The 25,315-nt window shown below is 33.0% G+C and overlaps 1 protein-coding gene across 1 annotated transcript in view; it reads right to left on the bottom strand.

Annotated features, from left to right (window-relative positions):
- The window catches only part of LOC133327284 (myotubularin-related protein DDB_G0290005), a 95,062-nt gene extending 89,225 nt beyond the window's left edge, over positions 1 to 5,837 (bottom strand). The window contains exon 1 of the mRNA XM_061535840.1: positions 5,695 to 5,837. Within this exon, the coding sequence (XP_061391824.1) occupies positions 5,695 to 5,696 (2 nt within the window). The 5' untranslated portion in view covers positions 5,697 to 5,837. The remainder of the gene's footprint in view (positions 1 to 5,694) is intronic.
- Between the last annotated feature and the right edge of the window lie 19,478 nt (positions 5,838 to 25,315).

Below are 25,315 nucleotides of genomic sequence, written 5' to 3'. Positions count from 1 at the left end.
AATATCTCAAAAATGGTATTTAATTTTTAATTTCTCTTTATTTCAGAATTCCCAGAAGAAGAATTGAAGATCGGAACACAATTTAATTTTGACGTATTTGCATTTAAAGTTATAAAAAATGATATCCACAGTTCATACACCTTATGCAGCAACCTTTAATTAAAACGTGTGGCCATTTAATTGTGCGACAAATTAAACTACCGTTTACACGTGCATGTCTATGGAACTCGCAGCCTAACCCCGTTACACAAAATACCGATTAATTTCCCTGTGGTTTTGTTTATTATTTTTATTATCCTTGTAGTTAATGTTGTTGTTATTATGAAAATTATTGTTGTTTTTGTTGTTGTTGTATCTTTATTGTTATTAGATTTATGTGAAAACAAAACCAAAAAAATTGCTCTGCCTAGCATTCCCTCTTCCTTGACCAGGGTATAGGGCGCAACAAAATTAAAACAAACCCCGTGTAATAGAAAAAACAAGAAAACTTTGAACGCCAACAATAACAACAATAAATCGCTAGAAAATCAAAAGCAAAGCAGAGCAAAGCGAAGGAAAAAATACCAACTGAATTGAAATTGAGTTGGCAGAAATCAACCCCATATGATGGTTCGGATAAGTTCTGCTTGCACTTTTTTTTGAAAAATCAAACACACAAGCAATAATGTTGCTCTTGTTGCCGCTGTTGTTGTTGCTGTTCTTTACCGGGCATATACACCGTGCGGCAGACAGACAGACAAAAATATAATACAAGGAAGGCCTGGCCAGAAAAAATATGCAAAACGTGGGGTTGCATATTGGCACTAGCTAAATAGAATTTGTTTATGTGCATGTCTGTGTGTGCGGGTAAATGGTGCGACATTTCTGCTTCTGCTGCACAACGGCTGACTGGCTGGCTAATGCACACAAAATATATTGGTCTGTATAGTAAAAACATTTGTCCCTGTACACAATGGCACATGAGTAAACACACCAATACAACTACACACACACACCTATTGGCTGGCTAAGTAAGCTTTGCGTATAGCGTATGTTACGTTGTTACGCTAAGTGCAAGAAGACCAAAGCTTAGTAGAATAATTTCAAAGCTGAAGGCAAGAGGAGGGGTATTTTCGTTGATTTTTTTTTTCCTTCACGTCTTATGTTTGCACATGCAAATGTTTTTGTTGTTGTTGCTGTCGTTGTAGTATATTACAACTCTAAGTTGTTTTTGTTGTTGTGTTGTTAGTGTTCATTGTTGTGTCATCAAAACATAATCATATTTCAAATGCATGCCTAGCTTGTATGGAGATTCTCAGTGGGCTAACAGGCCGAGGAGCGCATATAACTGGCCTGGATGGATAGATGGATGGCTGGCTAGATGGATGAATTGCTGGTAAAATGACTGACTAACTGGCTGAACTGACTGACTAACTAGCTGCTTCAACTGGCTGCATGCCTAGCTAGGTTTGCCTGGTGTTTTTTTTTTTTGTTATTGAATTTAACAAGTCACTTACTTACTCACATGGCCGCGGTACACACACCGACATATCCATGCCTGCATTACAATTATGTTAGAACTTTTTCCCCCTACCTCCTCTCCCTTACATAGTACATACATAATGGAAATTGTGGACAACAACGAAAAAAAAATATTATTCGGAACTTACACAGTACAGGTTTTGAATTTGTAATTATGTAAACATATTTTTTTATAAAAAAAAACTTATAATTAAATCGAAATTGTTCTGATTTTTTTGTAATTCTCTATTTTATTGTAATTTATTTAGAAATAATCATCAATATGGAATAAAAAATGCACAGGACTACATTTTTTTCGTATCAGCCATGAGCACTGGAAATGAAGATATGAAGCTTGCAGATTTGGACATTGATGTGTGGCCAGTTAACTCTAATATGTCCCCAGATTGTGGTGGCGAAATGACAGGGTGAGTAAGTCTTCTATGAAAATTAAAAAAATTTAAACTATTAATATAATTTTGTATTTATTTCCAGGTATTGAACCATACAACAAAAGATATGGAGCTCCGGAGGTCTAATATTGATGTATTTGCATTTAAAGTTAAAATATGGAACTGATTTGTAGCTTAATTTTCTGGCAAAAAGTCCCAAAGCTTAAATGGAAGTAGACCAATGAGACTGAGAATTTCTCCAAAATAAATTTAAAATTTATTTCCAGTTATTGAACCCTGCAACCAAAGCTATGGAGCCCCGAAGAGGTGGAGAAGGTGTAAGCTTGGCGTATTTGCATTTAAAGTTAAACATTTGGAACTGCTTTAAACATTTGGAACTGTTATTGCTGGCAAAAGTCCTAAAGCTTAAATGGAAGTACACCAATGAGGCTGAAATGTTTTCCAAATTAAATTTTATATGACAGGGTGTGTAAGTCTTATTTTAAAAATTTAAGAAATTCAGAATATTAATATCGTACTGTTTTTTTTCAGGTATTGAACCCTGCAACCATAACTATGAAGCCCCGAAGATGTGAAAAAGGCGTAAACTTGACGTATTTGCATTTAAAGTTAAAAAAATTAAACCATTTAAAATATTTAAGAAGGTGTAAGGCACCTTAGTGACTCTATTTTCTCGCAAAAAGCCACGATACTTAAATGGAAGTAGATCAAAGGCGCTGAGAATCGCCGCTTATTTAAATCAAAAGATGTCCTAATGAAAAATAAAATCAACGAACAAAATCTGAAAAATATATCGAGGATATAAAAAGATAAATAAAATTATGAAAAACTGTCGTGAATGACTGTCAAAATCCCCTGAAGCTTAGATGGACGTAGAGCAGAGATCCGGAGAAATCAGCCACCAGAAAGAAAATGTGCTTCATAAAAATAAAATGGTTTGAAAAATTTCTCAGAGGTTCTCCTAGAATTAAAAGGTCTGCCGAATAAAACTAAAACCACTAAAAAATTTCAAAACTTTTAATTAATGATTTATTCTATTTATTTAAGAATTCCCAAATAGATTTGAAGATTCGAAACCATGAGAAGTCCTATCGCAATTCTATTTTGACGTATTTGCATTTAAAGTTATACAATTTTGATATTAATTAGGAAGAAGAGCCGAGGTACTGGCGTCCTTGATGTGCACTTCAATTAAAATATGTGCTGAATGAAAATAAAGTCTTAACGTTTCTCGGAAGTTCTCCGTGAAAGGTGAGCCGAATTAAAAACAAAAGATAATTAAAAATCTTTAAAATGAAGATAAATAATATATTTTCTTTTTATTTCAGGATTCTTAAATTTTATTTAAAGATTCGAGCTCATCAGAACTCGAACGTATTTGCATTTAAAGTTATAAAATTTTGAAGTTAATTTGAAAGAATAACAAGGGTGCTAGAAAATCATAGGAACCTTCTTAACAGCAAAGAGGAACTCATTTCATAAGGTAATTTCAATCGAAAATTGATTCAAAGCTTCTGTTCCATTTCCATTTATTTCCAGGAAAACCTAAACGGATTGGATCTAAGCGGAGCATTTGATGTGTGATTATTGTTCTGACGTATTTGCATTTAAAGTTATAATATCATATGAAACACGAAGGACCTAAAAACTCCACGCAGAATATCCGCACAGCAAAGAGGAAAATACTCAATAAGCTAATTTTCGCCCATTCGAAAAGTTTCAAATCTCCAAAAACACCTATATTGGGCGGATTGAAGTTCAGTGAGACACTAGAAGTAAAATGGCACAGTCCTGACGTATTTGCATTTAAAGTTAAAAAATCTGATTCGCAAAAATACAATACAATTTGGTGTATTAGAGTCCAGCGGGCCATTAGAAGTGAGCTGAAAACGTAGTCTTGGCGTATTTGCATTTAAAGTTTATAAATCTATAAAAATGTATTCAAAAAAATATCGTTAAAATAAGTCAAAGTTCCATGGGACTAGGTTACATCCGGAAAAAAATGGTCATTGTTAGATTAAAAAAAAATCTGAGCTCTCAATCTATAATCCATAACAAAATTACTTCAGATTCGGTCACTCTTTAGTTCTGGCGCCCAATGTAAAATTATTTTCATTCTGCTTCCCATGAAAAAATTTATAAATTATGTTATTTTTCGTCTTTAACTCATTGCAACTTTCAACAAAAATGTTCCCAACAAAGAATATTCTTTGACGAAGTATTCGACCTTCTTTGGCAATTTTTTTTTCTCTAGAAGATTCCTTAAACGAATTGTTTCAAAATTATTGTGAATAAAAAAAAATGGTATGTTATTTCTGAACTATAGTTTTTTTTTTCTTTCATTTCATTATTCATTGCTAGTTTTCAATATTCTTTGCGAACAAAGAAAGTTCACACGGAAGTTTTTTAAAATATTTTTATAGTATTCGGTCTTTCTTTGGCAGTTTTTTTAATGACCTGATTTTTTAATAAAGAAATGTCACATGTGTAGACGTAATTCTGGCGCCCAACATAAAGTCTCTCTATATTATATTTTGACATATTTGCATTTAAAGTTAAACGAAATTCGATTTAAAATCCGAATCTAAAGCCAAAATATTGTATAATCCGAATGAGGTTTCATATTAATTATGAGAAATTAAATCCATTGTCAAAAAATGTTATTCTGCCCATATATATGAAAGAAAAAAAAATAAATATATGAACGGAAAAAAATGAGAACTGCAGAAAGATGCATTATGGCGCCCAACGTAAAGTCTGTCTTTATTATATACAATTAAATCTTTTGACAGCATATTATTCTGCCTATATATAAGACAAAAAAAAAATAAACCGATAAAATTGAGAACTGAAGAAGGTTCCGTATGGCGGCCAACGCAAAGTTTTTCTATATTATATTTTGACATATTTCCATTTAAAGTTATATGAAATCAAAAGTCCGAAAAAGTTTCCGAAATTCAAAAGAAATTTGATAATGGCGCCCAACGTCACATGTTTTTATGTTATATATTTTGACGTATTTGCATTTAAAGTTAAAAAATTGAGGTTATGTTAGTTCGGGTAGGGTAAACCACATGTTTTTTCTATTCGCTATCAATGGGGAAAAATTCCCAGCAATAGCGTATATAGATTTCCTGTGGCGCCTCTAAATAAATAATAGACAATTGTATAGCAATAAAATAAAAAATAAACTTAGTTTCTATCATAAAACTAGACATAACCCAAGTTTTCTGGAAAATGTTTTGCCCTGCAGAACAGATTTCGGAGAAAAAAATATTCCTAGGAGTGGTAGATTTTTTTTTGGTTTTTGTTTAAACGAGGTAGGTCTTCTCTTGCTATGTCTGAAGTAAAATTGTTACAAATATTTATTAATTAAATATCTTGAAGAAATGAGTGAGGGGAGGGTTTTCAAAAAAATTGAAACTCCGACGGTAAAGTGTGAGTTTTGAGGTTATGAAGAAATTATTTTATTTATTTTTTTTTTGTAATTGTTTCGTCTATTTTCCTGCTGACCTGTGTAATATTTTTTTTTTTTTTTTATTCTCTGCCTTTATTGAATAACAAATAATAATAACAAAACAATGCAAAAAAATAGTCTGGCAAAAGAAAAAAATAAAACCAAACAAAAAAAATAAAACCGACCGACTACAGCAAAACTTATATGCCTGAGGTTCTGTCAGGTCTTTCGCTTTACCATATTATTTACCTTAGAGCAAAGGTATAAGAACACAAAAAAAAATTGTAAAATAAAAAAAAGTTTTGTTGTTGTTTTTGTACTTACATCGTATACTTCTGGCCTCATTGTATCCCCCCGATTTAAGGGTTGAGTTTATAATCCCACATAGATTTCCAAGTACAAAGCACAAGATAAATAACACATTGGATTTGTTTTTCGATGTTGTTGTTGCTGTATTTTCTTCTTATATTTTGTTGTTGTTTTTTTTTTAATTTTTTGCACAACAAAGAGGAAAAACTCTGTTTCGATTTTTTTTTTCTTTTTGATTTCCTCGAAAGACCAACAACTAATCCCTTTTGGCGTCGCTGTGAAATTCACGTAAAAATTATCCACATGGAAAACGAAATAATATATCCAAAAAAAGAAATATCTGGCCGGCAGATTCCGTATGTCCGTGAAACTTTCGTGTCGTAAAGAACCGATTGAGTGACTGACTGGCTGACTGACCACCTTACCGGAGTGGTGTTCAATGTCTCCTCTTGGTATTTCGTTTGTTCGGCTGCACTAAAGATGCCGATGATGATGGTGATCCACAACCTATATGGGACCCATCAACTGTAACAACACACGTTCTCTCTTCGAGGTTCTCAAACACTCACACTATTCTTTTTCTCTCTCTCTCTTTTTTCTTGCAACTTGTGATTATTTTTTACGTTTTGGGTTTTACGGTCTTAAAGGAAGTTGTAGCTGTATTACGGTTATAGGTTGCAGTTGCAAGACCACGATATCGAAAATCAAAAAAAAACTTTTAAAGTTTAAATTCAATTTTTTTTTAAATATTTTTTTTCAAACTCGTTTTTTTAAATTTCTTTGGATTTCAAAATTTTTTGGATTTTTTTATTTTCAATACATGTGTTTCACTTCAAGCATTCCAAATAAATATTTGTTCACTTAATTAAATATGTAATTCCATACTTTTTTTATTTGTTTTCACTTTGCATTCGGTTTTTTTTCTTTAACTCAAAAAAAGAAAAAATATTTTTTTTGAGGTTAGGTTAGGAAATTTTCGAATTCATCAATAAATTTTATGAACATTTTTTATTCCATTTATTTTCACAATTTTCCAATGATTTTTAAAACAAAATCATTTCAATTTTCTTTTTTGATTTTCAAAATTTACACAATTTTTTTTTTATTCAATTTTATTTTAAAACAATTTTTTTCGTTTCTTGCTTATTCTTGTCACAATTCAATTAAATTTTTCTCACATTAATAATTTCTGTTTATTTATTTTTTTTTTTTATTTTCAAAATTTAATTCTTTTTTATCTTGCTTCTTTTATTTCATTTCATTTTTTATCAAATGTAAAACATTTTCATCATGTTTTTTCTTGTTTCTCTCTCTCTTTGTCTGGCGTCTAAAACGTTCTTAACGCGACGAATGTGTCTAGTAAACTGAACAACCGAAATCCGTTGTTCGTAAACCAACCACCTAACTGTCTTCGTCTGTTTGATTTCATCGTCGTTGTCGTGGTTGTATTCTTGTTGTTGTTGTTTTTGCTGTTGTTTACTACCAAACAAACGATGGAGAAGAAGCAACAACGAACGAACGAACGAACCAACCAACCAACTAGCCAGCCATCCATCCAACGAACAATGAATGGCCGGCCAAACATACAAGTCGGCCATACACTCAAACACTCGTAGAGATGGCAATGATACACAAACAAGCATGCCAAGCAAAGCAGGCACACACGTACACGCACACACACACACTGCAATGCAGAGGCGACACAAAATGACTTGAACATTCTGGGAGATACAGTGGCGCCCAAATGGCATCATTTCTTTTGGGAAAATTTACAATTTTTTTGAATTCAGAAACCCGTGAAGGATTTGATAAAAAAAAATATTTTTCAAAAAGTACTGGTCTAGGAGACCTTGAAAAAATATTTTTTAAAAAATCAGGGCCTAATAAATTGAAAGAAAAAAAATTTAAAAAAATTTTGAATTAAGAAAAATCATAGCCTAAGACCCATGAAAAAGAGATCTTAAAAGTGGCGCCCAAGTTAGCATCATTTCTTTTTGGGAAATTTATTTTTTTTAATTCAGATACCCGTGAAGGCTTGGTAAAAAAATATCTTTCAAAAAGTACTGGTCTAGGAGACCTTGAAAAAATATTTTTTAAAAAATCAGGGCCTAATAAATTGAAAGAAAAAAAATTAAAAAAGGAAAACTTCAGGTCTAAGAGGCCTTGAATTTAGAAAAATCATAGCCTAAGACCCATGAAAAAGTGATATTAAAAAAATCAAAGCCTAATACCCTTTATTCATTTTTTTTTAAATCCGCGCCAAAAAATCTTTGAAATCAATTTCAATCAATTTCTTAAAAGACGCTTTGAAAAAAAATTAATAAAAAGGTATTAGAAATTTATAAAATCAAAGCCTAAGATCCATGAAAAATATTTCTTTTATAAAATCCACGTCCCAAGGGCTTCAATTTTTTTTTTAAATTCACACCTAAGAGGCTTAAAAAAATTAAAAAGGGGCCTTGAACAAAATTAAAAAGTCTAAGCCTAAGACCCAAACGCTATGAAAAAATATCTTGCAAAAAAACAAAGCCTAAGACCCTTGAAATAAATGCAATTTTTTTTATAAAATCCAAGGGCTTTGAAAAACATCGATTTAGAGAAAATGCCACTTAGGTGTGGCATTTTCTCCAAAAAAATAAAAAAAAATCTACGCCTAAGAGGGCTTGAAAAAAAAATCTTCACAAAATCTGTACATAAGGTCTTAAAAAATGTTAAATATCATAGCCTAAAAGGTCCTGAAAAAAATATATATTTTTTAAAAAAAATTCAAGCATAAGAAGCCTTGTCAAACACACATTTTACTTATGGCGCCCAACGTAAAACGTAAAAAAAATAAATTCAAAAAAAAAAATTTATACATAAGTCCTCAAAAAATGTTTAAAATCATAGCCTAAGAGGTCCTGAAAATAAAATATTTTTTTTTTTTTAAAAATTCAAGCATAAGAAGCCTTGCCAAACACACATTTTACTTATGGCGCCCAACGTAAAACGTAAAAAAAATAAATTCAAAAAAAATGTATACATACAGGTCCTGAAAAAAAAAATTTTTTTTTTTAAATTCAAGCATAAGAAGCCTTGTCAAACACACATTTTCATTATGGCGCCCAACGTAAAACGTAAATAATGGAATTTTTTTTCTTGTATAAGGTCTTAAAAATAAATTTAAAAAACCTAGCCTAAAATGTCATGAAAAAAAATTATTTAAAAAAAATTCAAGCATAAGAAGCCTTGTCAAACACACATTTTCATTATGGCGCACAACGTAGAAACGTAAATAATGGAGATTTATTATTTATTAAATTAAAAATGCCGGCCTAAGAGACCTTGAAAATAAATAATTGAAACAAATCCGCACCTAAAAGGAATTACCAAAAATAATAATTAAACAAAGAACATTGTCATTATGGCGCCCAACGTAAAATCACTTTATTATATCAAGGCATATTTGCATTTAAAGTTATGGGACCTTTACAGAAAAATATTGATAGGAACAATTCACGCTAAAGAGACTTAGATAGAAAAGTAAAGGGTGATTTTTTAGCTTCTAAATTAAAAAAAAACACACCTATCCTAAAAGTTTCCGAAAATATATATTTAAAAAATCCACGCTTGACTTTTAAATTAAAAAACAAACTGATAAGAGGCCCTGAACAAATAAGTCAACAAAATCCGCGCTTAAAGCCTTGCTAAAAATATAAATTAAAAAAAACATTGTCATTATGGTGCCCAACGTAAAAAGTAAATGAGGAAGAATTTTTAGCTTACAAATTAAAAAAAAAAAACAGGACTAAGAGGCATTGAACAATAATAGTTAAAAAAAAAATCCCCACCTAATAATTATAAAAAATGAACATTATCATTATGGCGCCCAACGTAAAATCGTTAAATTATACCTTGGCATATATATATATTGTCATTTAAATAATTTGACTTTTACAAAAAATTAAAGTCAATTTACATAAATCACGCCTATGGGATCTCAGTAAACAAATAATAACAAAATATTAAAAAATTAAATCATTTTTTCTTGCAAAACTATAAATTTCATAGATGGCGCCCAACGAAAATTCTTCCTTTTCATATTTTGGTTATAAGAAATGTAAAGTTATAAGAAATTTGAAGTAAAAAATATTGTATACGCTTTGAAAACTTTAAAGAAAAAAATATGCACACTTATGGGATCTACCTGCAAAATTAGGGTCCAAATTAAGATCAATTCAATAAATGGCGCCCAACGTAAAATCTTCCTTTTTGTATTATATTTTGGGGTATTTGCATTTAAAGTTATAAGAAATTAACAAAAAAATAAAATATTGCGCAGACTAAATTATTTACTTAGATACAGAAAAGTTTGTTTGAAAAAAAATCCACTCCGCTTAGAAACACATCGAAATATCCATCGGATTCACCCTTCATGAAAACGAAAAAACAAAATTCTATATCAATTTCGCCATGTCCGTCGGTTTGTTGTAATTGCAATAGAGCTTCGACATTTTTCACATACATTAGTACTACCAGTAGAATCTTTGGTATTGAAAATGGGATATATCGGTCCACGTTTTAAGTACCTCTCATATATTGGAAACGCCATGTTTTTGGTATTCGTGGATTTTTGGCACGTTTTTTCAATCGAATTGACTATATTGGGGATTTTAAGTTCTCTTTGGGTAGAAAATCTTCCTACCAAAAATGATCGACATCGGTCCACATTTTTGCATAGCCTCCATATAGGGCTACCCTCCATTATTCGGTATTTTGGGAATTTTTGACACGTTTTCCAAGCATATTGGCCGTAATTTGGTACTTTAGGTTGATTTTCATAGGGTAGCAAATGTTCACACAAAAATTATCAATATCGATTCGAATTTCAGTATAGACCCCATTTAGCGGAATCGTCAATATTATGTATTTTGGGAATTTTGGGAACATTTTCCAACCGAATCGGTTCTAATTTAATATATAGGATTCTCCTTGGGTACGAAATCTTCCTACTAAAAATTAGCAATTTTGGTCCGATTTTCAGGGTAGCTCTCATATAACGGAATCCCTAAATTTCGGCATTTTGGGAATATTTGCCACGTTTTGCAACCAAATTCGCTGTAATTCGGTATTATGGGTTCTCATGGAGTAGCAAATGTTCCCACAAAATGTTGTCAGTATCGATTCAAATTTCAGTATAGACCCCATTTAGCGGAACTGTCAATATTCGGTATTTTGGGAATTTTGGGCACATTTTCCAACCGAATCGGTTCTAATTTGATATTTTGGGTTCTCAAAGGATAGCAAATCATCCTACTAAAATTTATGAATATCGGTCCACGTTTTCCAACCGAATCGTTTCTAATTTGATATACTGGGTTCTCATTGGGTGTCAAATCATTCCACCAAAATTTATGAATATCGATCCACTTTTTGGTATAGCTCCCATATAGCGATACATTCCAAAATTTCGATATTTTAGGAAGTTTGGAGACGATTTTTAAGCAAATTGGCTGCAATTTGGTATTATGGGTTTTCCTGGGTTGGGAAATCTTCCTAGTAAAAATTATCAATATCGGTCCACATTTTATGGTAGTTTGCATACAAGGGTCACCCCATTATCCGGTATTTTAATGTCCTGGCTCAAGGACGTTTTTCATTTTTTCTGTAGATTTTCTTCCCCTAACCTCATAGTTTTTAAATCCAATTTCCAATTTCACCACCTCCTTTCGGAGCCACGTGCTGTCCCTATAAATCCACTATTGATTACAAACAAACAATTTTCTCTCTCTGTCTCTCGAACAACTCAAATTAGGTTAATTACCCAAAAACTTTGGGGTAATACTGCCTTCCCTGGATTGACGCCAAAATTACACAAAACACCTTCCTCTACTTATCTCCCTTTTTTATTATTTTTATTTTTTTTTTGTTCAATGTCCTTCAATATCCTTCTACTTAGCATAGGCAACAAGGCACACTGACTGACACTCAAAATAATAAGACCATAAAATAAATGACGCAATGACAAGCTTACAGGCAATTTGTTGTAGTCATTGTTACAAAAATAACTATGAATGAACCACGATTGAATGAAAAGAGCGTAACGAACGAACCGACCAACAAATGAATGAAACAGAAAAAAATACATACATATATACAAATGTGAATGATATAATCATCCAGTCAGGCATTTCAAACAAAAAAAATACCGATCTGAATATTTTTCTCTGTTAAATTCCTATTATTAAAAATCTTATCACACATTTGGTGTAGGAATGGCGCCCAACGTATGACAAGTCATATTTTGAAATATTCATTAGACTAACTGGCGCGGCTGGTGTGTGTGTGATGTGATGGTGCACACACACACAAACACTGACACACTCACACACACGATTCACAAAAAAAAAACAATCAGGGCAACTTTCCCTTAAAGTTTAGCAGATTTTCCTTGGCTTTAAGGAAATTTGTTAATGCCTTCCACCTCTATGTCATGGTTTAATTAACTGCAGAAAATTGAAGTTATTTTCCGAAGACACCCTCTACCACCTCCCCACCTCCTCCCCACAAAAAGAAATTGTTTACCCTCCATTGTACCATCATATGTGACCTGCCCTCCTGCCAAAATAGTCGCCGGTCATCGTCATCATCATATTTTACGTAAGCCACAATAGCAGGAATTTGGTGCATTCAGCCATTCAACCTAACCCCAAAATACCAAAATGAAAGCCGCCAAAAACAACAACAGCAATGGAAAATATTTTTCACTTCAAATAAATGAAAAATTGCAGGGAAAAATAGATTTCGGATTCCAAAAGAAAAAAAAACAAAAAAGAAACCTTCAGACATGAATGAGACAATCCAACGACGTTTGAAGCCCATCAAACGAATTTCAAAGATAATCGGTTTGAAGAGGTTCGTTTCAAACATGTTGGCTTATAGCTGCTAATGTTGGTTTCTATTTTTGTTTCTCTTTTCTGTTGTTGTGGTTGTGAGTTATTTTTTTGTGTGTGGATGCCGGTTCGAGTTGCCAACCATTATTTTTTTTAGGTGGAAATCGTGACAAACGGAAATGAAGTTACCGGCAGCAGAACACAGCACCAACCACCAATACCAAGGCAAATAAGAATAGATTATGAGCAAATAGGAATAGCAGATAAATTCTGACATAAATGCATGGAGATTAGATGAGTTGGAGGTCAGTTGAATTTTTCCAATTGGAATTAATGTGTGTGGAGAGAAAAAGGTGAAAAATATTTTTGAAGATTTCTAAAAGGCGTGAATTTTTTGGAAATCAAATTTGTAGGTACCTCAAAGGCTTAGTCTTTTAAAATTATATTTTTCAAGGTCCCTGGAAGGCTTGATTTTTTATAACCTACACAACTATGTTGTCAGGGTATTATAGCTTTGTGCAGGCGTGGATTTTTTAAAGAATATTTTTCAGGTCGTGGATTTTTTACAGAATATTTTTCAGGACGTGGATTTTTTTAAAGAATATTTTTCAGGGACCTACACAAGGCGTGGATTTTTTAAAGAATATTTTTCAGGGACCGACCTACACAAGGCGTGGATTTTTTAAAAAATATTTTTCAGGGACCGACCTACACAAGGCGTGGATTTTTTGAAGAATATTTTTTAAGGGACCGACCTACACAAGGCGTGGATTTTTTAAAGAATATTTTTCAGGGCCGACCTACACAAGGCGTGGATTTTTTAAAGAATATTTTTTAAGGGACCGACCTACACAAGGCGTGGATTTTTTAAAGAATATTTTTCAGGGACCGACCAACACAAGGCGTGGATTTTTTAAAGAATATTTTTTAAGAGACATATACAAGGCGTGGATTTTTTAAAGAATTTTTTTTTAGGGGCCTACACAAGGCGTGGATTTTTTAAAGAATATTTTTTAAGGGACCTACACAAGGCGTGGATTTTTTAAAGAATATTTTTCAGGGACATACACAAGGCGTGGATTTTTTAAAGGGACCTACACAAGGCGTGGATTTTTTAAAGAATATTTTTCAGGGACCTACACAAGGCGTGGATTTTTTAAAGAATATTTTTCAGGGACCGACCTACACAAGGCGTGGATTTTTTAAAGAATATTTTTCAGGGACCTATACAAGGCGTGGATTTTTTAAAGAATATTTTTCAGGGACCGACCTACACAAGGCGTGGATTTTTTAAAGAAAATTTTTCAGGGACCGACCTACACAAGGCGTGGATTTTTTAAAGAATATTTTTCAGGGACCGACCTACACAAGGCGTGGATTTTTTAAAGAATATTTTTCAGGGACCGACCTACACAAGGCGTGGATTTTTTAAAGAATATTTTTCAGGGACCGACCTACACAAGGCGTGGATTTTTTAAAGAATATTTTTCAGGGACCGACCTACACAAGGCGTGGATTTTTTAAAGAATATTTTTTAAGGGACCTCCACAAGGCGTGGATTTTTTAAAGAATATTTTTCAGGGACCTACACAAGGCGTGGATTTTTTAGAGAATATTTTTCAGGAACCGACCTACACAAGGCGTGGATTTTTTAAAGAATATTTTACAGGGACCTCCATAAGGCGTGGATTTGTTATAGAATATTTTTCAGGGACCTGCACAAGGCGTGGATATTTTAAAGAATATTTTTCAGGGCCCTAGACCCAGCTTCAAGTATACCAATCGTCACATCTCGACTAGCTGAGTCGATCTAGACATGTGTGTCCGTCCGCCTATATGTCCATTACAACACGATATAGGCCACAGTTATGGACCAATCATCACGAAATTTTGCATGTTAAAAAGCTAAGCTGAATATTTCTTATAATAATCTTGCAGAGATAAAACGCGGTGGTTATTTATTTGTATATAAAAGTTTATTAATTTGAGAACAAAGGTATACACACGAAGTAGAAATAATTTGAAGTAAGGAAAATATATTTTTCCAAAAATATGTATTGTACAACAAATGCAAACGTATGTGATTGAGTGTCACAACACCCCCTCTCAATCACTACTTTTCAAGTGTAGTACATCTCAAAACTTGACGAATTTGCTCGTATCCAGTGCCTTTGTAAACATATCTGCAACTTGCGAATCTGTTGATATATGTTGCAGTTTTATAATTCCTTTTGAAATGTAATTTCGAATGAAGTGATATTTCACATCAATGTGTTTTGATCTTTTACTGCAAGAATTCTGCGCTATACCAATACATCCTTTGGTGTCCTCGTAGATTATAACAGGTTTATTTTTATTTAGAATTTGTAAATCTATAAGAATACCCCTAATCCATACTGCTTCTGAAACTGCATTACTGAGAGCGATATATTCACCCTCGCTGGAAGACGTTGCTACTATTGTCTGTTTTTTACTGCTCCATGATACCGTACAACCATAAACTTTAAAAACAAATCAACTTACAGATTTACGGTCTGTAGTATCATATGCCCAATCAGCATCTGCGTATCCAACGAGCTCTTCATCGCTGAGATTATCTTGGTAAACCATGTTGAAGTCTTTAGTCCCTTTAATGTAGCGAACATTTCTTTTTAACGCAGACCAATGTACCTCGCCTGAACTGTTTTGAAATCTCCCCATGTATGATATTTGATAACATATGTCTGGTCGAACGCTTAACATTAAATACATTAAACTTCCCAGCATTTCGCGATATGGTTTATCCGTTACCTCCTGGATTTTTTTTTGGAAGAATCAACGCTTTCTCCATTGGAGTTTTTGTGTAGTATTGCATTCTGTCATTGGGAATTTTTCAAGGATCTTATCAATGTGATTTCTCTGGCCTAGCTGGCATTATGCCTTTAGTGCTATCATATTCAATTTTCGTATCCAAGTAATATTGTAAGGGGTCCACAATCGGGCATTTTGAAGGATGCACTCAGATCCGATTTTACTTTCTCTACTGCTTGTAAATCATCTGCCGCAATCAACACATCGTCCACATGTATAGATTTCTTAAAACCAAGATTGAGCAAGAATTCGATAAATTTGTCATTCCAACATCTTGGACTTTGTTTAAGTCCATAAAGCTACTTTCGTAGTTTACACACCTCATTTTTTAGAAGCATTCATTCCGTCAGGAATTTCCATGAAAATATCTTCTTTTAAATCTCCGTAAAGAAAGGCAGCTTTGTCGTCAAGCTGGTGTATATGTAAATGTCTCTTAACAGCTAATATTATCCGAATTGTACTAAGTTTCGCTAGAGGTGTATACATTTCTTCATAGTCAATCCCGGTTCTCTGAAGGAAACCGTTCGCTACCAGCCGACCTTTATAGCAAATAGGATTACCATTTGCGTCCTCTTTTATACGAAATTCCTATTTAGACTTTAATGTTTGCTGGTTAATAGGACGTGGTATCAAATCCAAACCCGATTTTCTTCAATAGAATCAAGCTCATCCTTCACAGCTCCCATCCATCTGTCTTTATCGGTACTTGCCTTCATTTCCCCTGGTAGTATTATCATCATCGGCAAACTCAGTATCGTTATCAGCAGAAATCAGTTCATCGTCATTACTTTCATCATTACTGACATTTTCATCAGGAACGACATTTTCATCAGGAACGACATTTTTTACACATTTCCCCTCTTGCTCGTTACTGTCGTATTTTATAATTTTTTGAGGGCTCTCCTTTACCTGTGTCTGTTGTAGGAAGACACTTTTCGTCAAAACGAACATCCCTTGCAAAAACTATGTTTCGGTTCTTCGGATACCATAATCGGTATACATTACTTGTATAACCCATTAATACCATTTCTTGCGATTTTGAATCCAGTTTCTTTCTATTCTGTTTAGGAACCCACACAAAAGCCTTGCAACCGAAAACTCGTAGTTTTGAAATATTAGGCTTATATTTGTACCAAATTTCCGCAGGTGTCTTCTTGTCACAAATTGATTTGCAAGGGCTTCTGTTTATAAGATATGTTGCCGTTAAAGGAGCTTCACCCCATAACTGTTTCGGAGTACCAGATCCAATCAGCATAGACCGTACTTTTTCAATCAAAGTACGATTAAATCTTTCAGCAACTCCATTTTGCTTAGGTGTGTAAGAAACGGTGTTTTGAATCTGAATACCTTTTGTTTTAAAATATTCCTTTGCTTTATTAGAAAGATATTCAGTTCCCTGCTCTGCAGTTATTGCTGATATTGAGACATTATGCATTGCAGTAACTATTGATTCAAACTCGACAAATTTATCGAATACGTCTGATTTTCTTTTGAGTGGGTATATAACTGCGAAATGACTATAATCATCAATGAATCTTACGACCATCCCATGTTTGGGGATCAATTTGAACGCGAGGATTAGTTAATTAATTTTGGTTCAAAATCTCTCGAAGGCCTGATGCCCCTTATCCTGACCAATTCTAAACCAACTGTTTACAATGCAATAGAAAAAATTATTCACGTTGTAAATTCATTTTTTTAAGATTTTTTTTTTAAATTTTTTTGTGAATTTCGGTTTCAAAAAGTAACAGTAATTTAAAAAAATCTCAAAATAATATTTACAACAACTACCTGTCACCACAACTAAGCAGCAGTCACTCAACATTTAACAAGGTGATAATTGTTTAACCTCGCCAGTTATAATGGCCATCCATCCGGTAGCCAGCCAGTGGTCCGATCGCCCGTCCGTCCCTTGAACACATAACAAGATGATTATGCGATATTTGTTTCTCATCTCATTGTCACATATATATCGAATACAAAACAAAAAATCACAAACGACACATGTGAGCATGTGCCTCGTTCATTAGAAAGTCCCTCGAACGATCGAATGTCGTCGTAGCAGCAGCTGTTATAAAAATATATATCTAATTTTTCTGATTTATTTGAAAAGAAGACAGATGAAAAAAAAAACGCGACGCCAAAAATATTAACAAAATAAAAAATGTACATTTTGATTTAACACCATCGTGTCAATTATCGGACAATAAAAATAGAATAATGCTGGGAGCAAGTCAGACAGGGGGCTACCCGAGTTGTGGATGTGAACGCCACCCAGAAGTTGATGGTAGTGGTGGTGATGGCTGATCAGATGTTGGGGTATCAGGAGAGGACCCAAGAGGGAGTTTGGGGAGAAATTTTAGTATTTTTTAATACCAGATTCAAAAAATATTCTTTTAAAAAATCCATCCTTGTGTAAACTTGAAGAAATATCTTTTAAAAAATCCATGCCTTGTCTGATTTTCAAAAAATATTCTAGCCTCTAAAATTCTAAACCAACTGTATGCAATGCCAAATTTTCAAAGGTTTTTCAAATATGTTGGAAAACCTGGCATACAATTTATGAGGTCATAGGGTATAAAAAGTCGGTATAAAAAGTCGTTTAGTACCCACAAATATTAAGTAGCTGTATAAAATATCAACAAATTTGCACTTTAAAAGATTCAGAATGATTTTTGGGTTCATCCCCCTCCAAGCGATGAGGTGGGTCAATATTGGTCAAGTTTAGTACCCACAAATATTAAATAGGTGTATAGAATATCAACAAATTTGCACTTTAAAAGATTCAGAATGATTTTTGGGTTCATCCACCTCCAAGGGATGAGGTGGATCGATATTGGTCAAGTTTAGTACCCACAAATATTAAATAGGTGTATAAAATATCAACAAATTTGCACTTTAAAAGATTCAGAATGACTTTTGGGTTCATCCCCCTCCAAAGGATGAGGTGGATCGATATTGGTCAAGTTTAGTACCCACAAATATTAAATAGGTGTATAAAATATCAACAAATTTACACTTTAAAAGATTCAGAATGACTTTTGGGTTCATCCCCCTCCAAAGGATGAGGTGGATCGATATTGGTCAAGTTTAGTACCCACAAATATTAAATAGGTGTATAAAATATCAACAAATTTGCACTTTAAAAGATTCAGAATGATTTTTGGGTTCATCCCCCTCCAAGGGATGGGGTGGATGGATATTGGTCAAGTTTAGTACCCACAAATATTAAATAAGTGTATAAAATATCAACAAATTTGCACTTCAAAAGATTCAGAATAATTTTTGGGTTCATCTATAAAATATATATTAATACCTACAATATTAAAAAGGTTTATACAAGATTAACAAATTTGCACTTAAAATATTCAGAATGATTTTTGGGTTCTCCCCCTAAGGGAGAAAATAGAAATTATTCCCTATCAACACAAACAATTCATTTAATAAATTAAATATTTAATAAAAAGGAACGGAAGATTAAAAATCCTTTAAAGCCTACAATTTTAAAATCGTTTATAAAATATCAACAAATTTGCACTTTAAAAGAATCAGAATAAAGTTCCTCTCCCTCTGGAGAAAGTGGAAGTTATTCCCTTCCAATCAAACAATTCATTTATTTCATTAAAATGAAAAAAATTCGAAAATTAAAACGAACTGCAAAAAATCGTTTATCTTCGCCGAAGAATATGCTGCAAATCGGTCGTTAAACACTTAACTGTGTAGGCGATGTGATGCGCACGCGCCTTCACTTTAATTATGACGCGAAAAAATATGGAGGAAGAAAATAGTTTTCTGTTATGTCTATGTCAAAAAATATATTTTTTTAAAATTTAAATCTTATAAAAAATCCATGCCTTGTCTGAGTTTCAAAAAATATTCTGGGCTCCAAAATTCTATACCAACTGTAAGCAATGCCAAATTTTCAAAGGTTTTTCAAATATCCCGCCATTTATTTTCTTGTTTTTTTTATTTTCAATTAAAGTGTCTATCCTTGGCCCCTCCAATACCCAATTTATATTTCCAACCTGGAAAAAACCTTTCTGCTCCCAAAAATCAAAATCTGTACCTTACCATAACCTTCCCGAATTTTCAAAAAACAAGGAATTTTTCCATTCAAAAATCTACATCTGGTAGAACCACATTTGTTCGTTGTTTAAATCCTGGCTAATTTCTTGAGTCAATATTGAATTCAATTCAAGGGGGAGAAGTGATTGGGGTTAATGATTTACAATTCCGGATATATGATCATTACAAGACAATTACTAACTTCCTCTCACAACCCATTCCGGCTGGCCGGCTCAGCCGCCCATTCAACAGCCATTCAAGCGAACAATTTTAAAACAGATGTAGAGTTTTTTTCACTGACTTGATAGCCACTCAAATGAATGAATTTTTTGTTGTATTTATTTTGTTTCGGAATCTTTTTGTTTGCATTTTGAATTTGAATATCTGTGATGGCTGTGCATCTTTAAAAAAAAATATCAAAATATATATTGAGATTAATACACGCACAAGTGTTCCACACTTAACTTGCTTTGCAATAATGGGTATTTGCATAGCTTCCCCCCCCCCTTTGAACTCCTCTCCCGTTATGTATGTATGTACCGAGACATATTTATATGTACACACATATATATATTTATACCAGATTGAGTCTCAAAATTCCTTTACTAATTACGATACCGATGATAATTTTCAAAATCAACAACAAACGACGAAGAAAAAAACTCTGAAACTCTATTTTGTTTTAATTCAGGTATTTTTAGCGGGTAAAGAAGAGACCGAAAATCGAAAGAGAGCCACAACCGAAGATGGTTGTACCTCCTTCACCTTCAGCCTCAGCTTCTCAACATCGTAGTATTTCAGTTAATGCTTAGCCAAAAAAAAGTAGCTCATCAGATGTCGGTCAACATGATTTGTGGGCTGGGGTTTTGTGTTTTCAATGTTTTTTTTTTTTTTTTGGAATCTATGTTTGCGCACTTTTTTTCAGGTGCGCTATATAAAATGCGCAATTTATATTAGGGAACTTGAACGCAAAAAAGCCAAAGCGTAGACTTTGATCATTTCGATATTGGCAAATAATTTACACTAGACGTCAGTATTTTAAGGTAAGAGTTAAAAAGTAAAAATGCCATTAAGGCCGGCTGGTCGGAATTTTAAGGCCCTCTAACATGATGTACCTGGCTATGTCCTTATAGGTAGTCAGCCAGGAGTGTTTTATTCTATTGGAAAAGAAATGCCAAATCACAGATATTAATGTTGGAAAAATCGATTACGATCTTCTATATTTTTCCAACTTCAATGTGCGTAATTTGGTTTTAGGGGTTCTCTCGGACTGAAAAACCTCCTGACATGCAATTTATTAGGTCATTGCCAGGAGTTTTTTTTAATTCTATTGGAAAAGAAATACCAACTTACAGACATTAAAGTTGGAAAATTCGATTACGAGCTCCTATATTTTTCCAACTTCAATGTGCGTAATTTGGTTTTTGGTGTTCTCTAGGGCTGAAAAACCTTCTGACATGCAATTTATGAGATCATTGCCGCGTACATCATGGTAGAGGGTATAAAAAGGTCTTAAGTTCCTACAAATATTAAAAAGTTTTATAAAATATCAACAAATTTGCACTTTAAAAGATTCAGAATGATTTTTGGGTTCATCCTCCTCCAAGGGATGAGGTGGATCGATATTGGACAAGTTTTGTATATTTCAATATCAGAAGAATCTATATTATCTAAAAAAATCCTTTAGTACCTAAAATATTAAAAAGTTTTATACAATATCAACAAATTTGCAATTTAAAAGAATCAGAATGTAGTTCCTCCCCCTATGGGGATAGTAGAAGTTATTCCCTACCTTCCAAACAAACAATTAAATTTTTCATTAAATATTTTATAAAAATCAAACGAAAAATTAAAAAAATCCGTTAGTAATTTCAATATTAAAAAGGTTTATAAAATATCAACCAATTTACACTTTAAAAGAATCAGAATGAAGTTCCTCCCCTTATAGAGAAAGTGGAAGTTATTATCACCGAAGAAAATACTGTAAACTAGCAGTTAAACAAAACCCCAAAAAAGGCGTCAAACGATTAGTTGTGTAGGAGAAGTGATGCGTCTGCACCTTAGCATGATACGGAAAAGAATGGAGAAGTTCTCTGTTACCTTCATGTCAAAGAAAGTCAATTAGATGCAATGGATCCGAAGACATTTTAGTCTTTAGATCTTCCTTTTGGGATGAAGTTGGAAAATTCAGATACCAAAATTGTCTAAAAAATCCTTTAGTAGCTACAATATTAAAAATATTTATAAATTATCAACAAATTTGCACTTTAAAAGAATCAGAATGAAGTTCATCCTCCTATAGAGAATGTATAAGTTATTCCCTCCCAAAAAAACAATTCATGCGGTTCATTAAATATTTAACAAAAAAAACTTCGCCTGAACCTTCGTCGTGATATTTAAAATTATGGGAAAGAAAATAGTTTTCTGTTACCTCTATGTCAAAGAAACTCAGTCAGATGCAATGGAATCGAAGAAGGAAGATCATTCCTTTAGGAATGAAGTTGGAAAATTCGGTTATGGCTTTGAGCATAACCAAAATTGTCTAATAAAATCCTTTAGTACCTACAATATTAAAAATGTTTATAAAATATCAACAAATTTGTACTTTAAAAGAATCATAATGAAGTTCCCCAACCTCTGGAGAAAGTGTAAGTTATTCCCTCCCAAACGAACAATTCATGGGTTTCATTAAATATTCAATTAAAAAAACTTCTCCTGCACCCTCGTCGTGATACTGAAAATTGTGGAAAAGAAAATAGTTTTCTGTTACCTCTATGTCAAAGAAACTCAATCAGATGCAATGGAACCGAAGAATATAATGATCTTCCTTTAGGAATGATGTTGGAAAATTCGGTTATGGCTTTGAGCATAACTAAAATGGCGAATAGGGGGCATAAGTCGAAGTTTTTTCGAAATAATATGGGGTTGAGTTATGGAAATTGGACTTTATCTATAATTCCTCTTATACCTTATTTTGGGGCGGAACATTTAGTAGGAGAATTTAGCTCCCAATATAAGATAAGGGCCATTTCGAATAAAAGAAATTCTCAAAATAGCGAAAATTGGTGGCTAATGTTATATAGGGGGGGCTATACACAAAGTAGGATCGATATTGGTCTACTTTTGTATATTTAAAATATCGATTAGAAGTTCCTAAATTATCTACCAAAATTGTCTAAATTCCTTTAGTAACTCCATTATTAAAAAAAGTTTCAAAAAATATCAACAAATTTGCACTTTAAAAGAATCCGAATGAAGTTCCTCCCCCTATGGAGAAAGTAGAAATTATTCCCTCCTAAACAAACAATTCATTTGTTTCATTAAATATTTAATACAAAAACAAACTTCGAAAATTAAAACGAATTGCAAAGAAATTGCTTATCTTCAGATGCTGTTGAAAGTTTTCATAGCCACCGTAGTAGATATGCTGCAAACGGGCAGTTAAACAAATCCCCAAAAAAAAGCGTTAAACGTTTCGGTGTGTAGGCGATGTTGTGCGCATGCGCCTGCACCTTAGTCGTGTTTGTTACACTTCTGTGGAAATAAGCGCGTAAATTTTAAAAATCACATTATTTTCGAAAAAGGCAAAAACAACAAATAAAATATATTTCGCACACCTTCACCCAACATCGTGTGCACATGATGATGGGTAACACAACAAATGAATCGCATTCACATGTGGATCGCTATGTGTGTTGTTTTTTATGTTTCGGCGAACACCCTCCTGTTCGTACGATACTTTTTTCATTGTTATTTGTGGTTATAGTTTTTGTTGTGCTGCTGCTCCGTTTTTATTTCATTTGTCTCGAAACCCTTTTTATGGAGCGACAATGCTTTGGCTGAGTGGCTGGCTATATGGCTGCCTGGTTATTTGGTCTCCTAAACGCCCACTTCTGGTGTTTTGTTTGCATTGTATTGTGGATTTTTTAAAGGTTTTGTTTTATTTTATTTTTTTTTCGGCAGAAAATGGAGTCAGGTTATTTTTACGAAGCCGCCGCGGCCACCGCCACCACCAGCATACAACATAACTGCTGGTATGTAGACGACTCCTATATAAATATGTACGTATGAGTAAACACACATGGAAGCCTATTGGTTTGTCTGTGTCAGAATCCCCATGTCCCCACATGTGTGTGTGTGCGTGAGTTTATTTTTTGGGGGAATTTTAATTAAAATATTTCTCATGATCTACCTTCTTATGTTCCATTATGATAATAATGCTCCGTTTCCATTGCCATTGCAAAAAGGGTATCATCATCACCACATCGTCATGCTTTTGCTTGAAATAATATTGGCTGAGTTCCACTTCTTCTTCTTCGTTTTTTTTAAGGAAGTGTCCATTGAAATACTTTTGAATTGCGTTTACCATACACCGCCCTCTCCCCTGGGCATCCTCAGCATCTTGCGGAAAAAAGGTGTCGCATTGCTGACCTTAGCATTAATTGAAATCTAAGATAAAACATTTTTATTTGTTTTGTTGTTACTGTTTTTTTTTTTCTCATTTTTTGTCTGCTGGGAGGTTGTTTACCCAAAAATTTCGGAAATTTTTACCGAACATATTTAAATTAATTGCCATGGCAATATAAATATTTGAAAAAAATTTTTTTTTCAGTCAAAAAACACATTTTGATAAAATAATTTAACTAATTAAGGGTTACAAGGTGAAAAATATCTCCATCATGTACTCAAGATATTGAAACCCGAAAAAAGTCGTCCTCACAACACGCCACAAACAAAACCGCTTCTCTTTAGAAGTCTTATTTTTTTGATACAAAAAATTATGGAGAAGAAAATAGTTTTCTATTACCTCTATGTCAAAGAAACTCAATCAGATGCAATGGAACCGAAGACCAAAAAGATTTTCCTTTATAAATGAAGTAGGAAATTTCGTTTAAGACCTTTAGCATACTTTAAATGGCTTCTTAGGGGACATAGGTAGAAGATTTTTTGGTAATAGTGGTTCGAATTATGGAACTTCGATTTTCTCTATCTTTTATTATATACCTTAATATGGGGACAATATCCAATGATTTACCGATATTTTATCTGTCTTTGTAGAAGGATTTGGCGCCCAATTTAGCATACCTCAAATGGCTTCTTAGGGGACATAGGTAGAAGATTTTAGGTAATAGTGGTTCGAAGTATGGAACTTCGATTTTCTCTATCTTTTCTTATATACCTTAATATGGGGATAATATCCAATGATTTACCTATATTTTATCTGTCTTTGTAGAAGGATTTAGCGCCCAATCGGATAAAAATTATGTCTGAAATCTTCAAAATAACGAAAAATGGAAAATAACTTGTATGGGGGAAGGTTTGTATATTTAAAAAAAATCTTAAAAATAACATTAAAGATACCTAAATTATCTTCAAAAATTGTCAAAAAAAAAAAAAATCCTTTAGTACCTACAATATTAAATTTTTTTATAAAATATCAACAAATTTGCACTTGAAAAGAATCCCAATCACTTTTTGGGGTTTCAAATTCGAGCCACTACTAAGATTGTCTTATGGTTCCGCAAGATATATCGGCTACAGGAGTACAGCCACTGAATAACTCTTTCGAGGACGTACCAGGAGCAATAAAGCTATAAAGGGGAGAAACAATGTGCCAGATTGAGAAAATTGCTACCCTATGAATGAAGAAACTAAAGAAGAAGTCAAGGATGCAAGATAATGATCGAAGGTTTGCATATTTAAAAAAATTCTTAAAATTAAGATTAGGAGCTCCGAACTCATCTACCAAAATTTTCTAAGAAATTCCTTTAGTACGTCCAATATTAACAACTTTTATAAAATATCAACAAATTTGCACTATAAAAGAATCACAATGCATTTTTGGGGTT

This window comes from Musca vetustissima, unplaced genomic scaffold, assembly GCF_032173495.1.
Source record: "Musca vetustissima isolate MV318-11 ecotype Yass unplaced genomic scaffold, APGP_CSIRO_Mvet_v1 utg28967, whole genome shotgun sequence".
NCBI lineage: Eukaryota > Metazoa > Arthropoda > Insecta > Diptera > Muscidae > Musca > Musca vetustissima.
This window is presented reverse-complemented; position numbering and strand designations above follow the sequence as displayed.